General features: G+C 42.1%; 1 protein-coding gene across 1 annotated transcript; it reads left to right on the top strand.

Moving 5' to 3' along the window:
* On the top strand, nt 1-5,317 carry adcyap1a (adenylate cyclase activating polypeptide 1a). The gene is made up of 7 exons (XM_026936085.3): nt 1-323; nt 669-752; nt 1,490-1,624; nt 2,030-2,134; nt 3,308-3,439; nt 3,979-4,099; nt 5,146-5,317. Exons 2-7 carry the CDS (start codon nt 670-672, stop codon nt 5,152-5,154), a joined length of 585 nt encoding a protein of 194 aa, XP_026791886.3. The 5' UTR covers nt 1-323; nt 669; the 3' UTR covers nt 5,155-5,317.
* The last annotated feature ends 204 nt before the right edge of the window (nt 5,318-5,521 follow it).

Genomic DNA, 5,521 nt, shown 5'->3' with positions numbered 1-5,521 from the left:
ACAGGGAGTGAAAAGGGCTCGCCTCGCCACAGCACAATAAAACTCGCGCTGCCGCCCTGAGACTGAGACATACGATGGCGGCACGCGATCTTCCAGGCGTCCAGCGCAGCGGAGAAATCTGAGCAACGCGCTTCAGAAGTCTACAAGTCTTGCGCGCTGCTGCTGGGCAGAGAACAGGGAGAGTGCCAGGGAAGTTTTATAAGAATTGGGAGAAAAACGCCGTACAGAGCAAGAGAGACAGAGACAGAGAGAGAGAGAGAGAGAGAGAGAGATTTTATCTCGCAGCCTCACTGGACTGCATCCCGCTACTTGCACCGCTGTAGGTATGTCAAAGCCAGCCAAACTTCTAGCTCATAAAAGAAGAGAAATGTATAAAACAAATTGTATGAATATTTTTACAACTATTTGAACTTAAACTAACTGGATACGCGTTATGTGTTAGGTAAAGTTGTAAATGCGTAATGATTTAAACAGCAATCTATCCCTTTATCAGCTCGACTTCACTGCGTAATTGCTCCTCTCCACCTCAGTGTGGTGAAACCCGGGACACCTGCTGCGCTTTATCCACAACTTTAGCTCGTTAGATCCTGCTTAAAATCATTCAAACCAGGTTAGCCAGTGTGTGTGTGAGGTGTAGTGATGTGGTGTGATCTTTGTTTCTCCTGCAGGATGATCATGTCGGGGAGCAGAGGGACTTTAGGGTTCCTCATCTACGCGCTCCTGGTGCAGTGCAGCGCGTCCTCTCCGCTCAGGTAGGACAACACGACCGTGTGCAGAGTGGAGGTGCGGGGAATCAGCGGGAAATAACGCGCAAAAAACGCAACTTTCTTATACAGTTACTTGCCGACAATATGGGCAAAAACAAACAGACGACGCGATTTTCGTTTATCCATGCATGGCGCATTCTTATGGTCTAAAAGAAAGATTTTTTTTTTGGAGATTGTTTCGGTTCTCACAGGATTCCCAGGTTCTTGTAACATGAATAGTCCCAAAAAAGAGCCATCATTTCAATAGGAACCCCGAAAGGTTTCTAACCGAGCCATAATTTTTTATAGTAATAGAAACGTGATAAATATAAAAATATCGTGTATATACATATATTATAAAACCGAATTCAAATTAATTCCTACTAGAACGCGATTTATCGTTTCACTCACAGATACCGCCCATTCCTTTATATTTCCCTGTAGAAAATTCACTTAAACTTACATTCTGAATAATGCGAGGTTAAGTTAATATTGTAATATTGTAGTAAATAAATGAATAATGGAATGAAGCGCGTTTGATGTGTGTGATTTAACACGTAGTCGTTCCGTTTCTTAATCATCACTGTCAGTTTTTTTGTAGCTCGACAGACGGAATCCCTTGATTTTTCCATCCTGAGTCACTTAGTGTCGCGGATCAGGTTAATTTTATATGCATTTGTGAAAGTGAAAAAAAAGGTTTGTGGTACAATCAGCATCCTGTAACGCCGTGCTGTTTGTTGCAGGCTGGAGACTGCGGCTTATGATGAAGATGGCACTTCATTAGCAGACTTGGCCTTTGACTCAGAGCAGCTCGCACTCAGAAGCTCCCCATCAGGGACGGACGATGTCTACGAGATATATTCTCCTCCAGAAAAAAGGTGAAGCTTCAACCTATGTCTCATTTTCTTTCACTCATTTGAACAGCATTGGTCTTGTCTATAAGTATAGTATGCCAGTGATTTTTTTGTTCATCAGTGTGTGATCTTGTGTGATATAAATGTGTGTTTTGTGTCAGGAGGTTGTGTAACTCCAGCTTAATGTGGAGGTCTTTTTAAACTAGACCCCTAAAAAACCTCAGCTAATCAGGTTCAGTTAAAGGGTTTACCCCACAAGCAGAGTGTGTGTGAAAGCAACTGAATGAAATGTGTTCAGCCTGGAGGCAGATATGTGAAAGAGCTTTGTCTTAGTTTTGGAAAGTATGATTGAGTAATTATGGCTCAGCATGTCGATCTAGGAGTGCAGGGTGTGTGATGATGTGTGTGTTTGGCGTTTTGTCACCCCAGAACGGAAAGACATGCAGACGGGATCTTTAATAAAGCCTACAGACAAGCGCTGGGTCAGTTATCAGCCCGGAAATACCTGCATTCTCTGATGGCAAAACGCGTCGGGTAAGCGCATCTCTCTCTCTCTCTCTCTCTCTCTCTCTCTCCTTCCTCACATACAGACTCCCTCTCTCTCTCCTCACTCTCTCGCTCTCTCTCTTCCCTCACATACAGACTCTCTTTCTTTCTCTATCTCTCTCTCACTCTCTCATTCCTCACTCTCTCTCTCTTCCCTCTCACACACAGACTTTCTCTCTCTCTCACTCTCTCGCTCTCTCTCTCTCTCTCTCTCTGTCTTCCCTCTCACACACAGACTCTCTCTCTCTCTCTCTCTCTCTCTCTCTCTCTCTCACACACACACACACACACACACAGACACACACACACGTGTCCTATTTGATCCCTGTTTTAGTGCCTCTTTTTGTGGATGCTCACTTTCCATTCCATGTTTCAGTGTTTTCTTTCTGTCCCTTTGTACGTGGATGGTCTATCCCAAAAAGGAAAGATTAAAAATTATAATAAGTAATAAGTATATATATTTATAATAAGTAAAAAAAAGAGAAAAAATGGACATAGTTTTCCAAACGAGTCGTACAGTTCTTTTAAAGTTCATCTTGGCAGAGATAGATAGAGAGAGAGAGAGTGTCTGTGTGTGTGAGGAGAGAGAGAGAGCGAGAGAGCGAGAGAGAGAGTGCGTGTGTGTGTGTGTGTGTGTGAGGGGAGAGAGAGAGAGATAGTGTGTGTTCTGCATTCTTGTTCACTGATTATCTTTGAACAGACTAGATGATAAATGCATAATTACAATAATTAAGCGTTATTCTAAGTAATTAAGCGTTTTTTTTTCTCCCCAAACCTAACCTTAAGGAAAATATCAAATGATGTAGATCTACGGGTAGGTTACATTAGAGCGATGAAAAACTATTTGTTTGAAATGTTCTTGTGTTAGAGACTTCAAACAGAATACTGTATTAGTACAACAAAGCAACAACCAACAAAGCAACAACCCATGAGTGTTTAGTATGCAGTCCCAGACTCCTGGTTTAACCTAACAGCTGTATGGAACACGCACAAGCGCAACAGACACAAACTACTTCATGCTGTTTCATATCCATGAAGGCGCAGTTTACTATTTTGTTATGGGCTACTATTCAGTTTGGAAGTGTGTATGCGGTTCCGGTAACACTAACGCGCCTGCGTTTCTGCTCTCTCTCTCTCTCTCTCTCTCTCTCTCTCTCTCAGAGGAGGCAGTGCTATGGAGGATGCAGAAGCTCTGGCTAAGCGCCACTCGGACGGCGTGTTCACTGACAGCTACAGCCGCTACCGGAAGCAAATGGCCGTGCGGAAATATCTGGCCGCGGTCCTCGGCAAAAGGTACAGACAGAGAGTTAGAACCAAAGGACGACGATTCGCCTATTTTTAGCGCTTTCAAAAAAACACACAACCTCCCCACCCACCCCCACACCCCCCCTACAGCCGCTTAATCCAGCTTGTTCTGTGCTGTCCCGGGTCAGTCAAGAGTGTTGAGATGAAGAGTGCGACCACTGTTTCTTTTCAAACATGTACTTTATGTATGAAGTAAAGACGTTGAAATGAATATTTTGATAATGACACTGTTTTCTTTCTTTTTTGTACTGAAGCACTTGAGAACGCACAACACTACTTTGTGGACCAATCGTTTAGTCTGACCAAATATAGTCTATATTTCCTTATTTATTTTTTAGACCTTAACAAAGTGTATGTGCACTTGGAGGGTATGCTTCCGATATTATGTCTTTTAAATATATCAATCTACCATTATGAGTATGAGTAAATAAATTTGTCTTAAAGACAATCATTGCACTGAATGTTACCTCTCTTCTTTATTTGTTGGAACTTGAAATTAAGCGTGTAGTCTTCTTTATTTACAACAGCCCTGAAGACTTAGATTTGCACCAAATTCTACAAGGCATAGACATTGGGGCGCTCCCGGATGGGCATGAGTTTGAGGCATTAATGAGGAACTGGCTGAGGCAGTTCCCTTCCAATCTCCTGGTGAGTGGCTTTGTGGCTCTGGTCCGTACCTTAGCCCTTTACTTTTCGGAAAAGTGCCTCTCACTCTTCCTTCTTTCTCCCGTGACGTTCTCCCCCTCTGTCATCAAGTACTTAAATTTCACGAGCCAACTCCTTTCCTTTCTCACCTGTTCACACTCTACTTGATAACTTTCATACCATGGTATGTTCTCACTTCAGAAGAAAATAGCTCTTGGGTTCTTTTCATGAAGTAAACGTGACACACTCTCCAGAACACAGCTGTAGAATAGAGGCCTCCTCAGATATGCCTCTTTCTCTGAGCCACCACACAACCTTTCCTATTTCTGTAAAAGCATGTCCAAGCACCTTATCTACCATTTTCCAAACTGTTATTCTTCACCTCTCTATCTTGAGAATGGGAGCTTGTGAATGTGTTTACTCATTTATTACAAGCATCCAATTCAGCTTTTATAGTTGTGGAGTATCTGTATGTGTGTAAAATGTTTCTCATGAATTTGTGGTTGTGGAAAATTAGATCTGGGATTTTTTTTCCATTCTTTTATTCTGTATTTGAACTCATAGTTTTTCTCCTGTTGCAAAAACACACTGGGCACCATTAGTTTTACAGATTAAAGTCTCTCCTTCTTGACAAAACTTGCCCTGAAATCTGCTTTTGTTAATGCCAGATATCTGCATTTTCCATGTTCATCTCTCCCTGTGTTCATCTTACTGCTGTGTGTGGAAACGTAATTTGGGACTTCTGGGTACTTTTCGTGTATCATGTCTCTTTAGTTGCAAATGCTAATAGCCTTATCTAGGATTTCACAGCTGTATGAGGCTGTGTACAGTTTTAATTGCTTACAGAGGCAATTTGCTCATGTCTATGTTTATGTATGCAAAAAGATGAGAATATCTAGAGTAAAATCTCAGAGTTAAGGAAGGATTTGGGGAAAAAACACTGCTTAAAGCACACCTACTCAAAGCTGCAGTGAATATATGTGTGAAAGTGTAAGAGAGAGGGTGTGAGTGTGAAATCAATGTTTGTTTAATTATGCATTCTCCTGCAGGCTTTGTGACGCAGGAGGGCAGCTTGCAGCTCGGGTGCCTTTGCTTCGACTTTAAAAATGGCCACCAATCTCAGATGGCACGTTAGTGGCCCTCCAATGCTGCACATCACCTGCTCACACTCTTTCCATTTCACTGGATCACATGACTTTCATTCAATTGTCACCTGGCCCACTCTATTTTGTTTGACTTCCTGCACCATTTCCTGTTCTTTGTCTTAGCTTCACTATGCATAGTGTGTGATGGATAGTTGAGTAGAAATCGTAGGAAACTCACACTTCTGAAATTCATCCTGTGTGTAACGTCTGAGAGCGCCTGAAGCCTTACTTTAGATGAATCTTAAATAAACAAATCTATTTCTTGTGTAGCTAAATAGTA

Source organism: Pangasianodon hypophthalmus, chromosome 4 (genome assembly GCF_027358585.1).
Source record: "Pangasianodon hypophthalmus isolate fPanHyp1 chromosome 4, fPanHyp1.pri, whole genome shotgun sequence".
In the NCBI taxonomy this organism is placed as follows: domain Eukaryota; kingdom Metazoa; phylum Chordata; class Actinopteri; order Siluriformes; family Pangasiidae; genus Pangasianodon; species Pangasianodon hypophthalmus.
The sequence above is the reverse complement of the archived record's forward strand: the minus strand, read 5'-3'. Positions and strand labels throughout refer to the sequence as shown.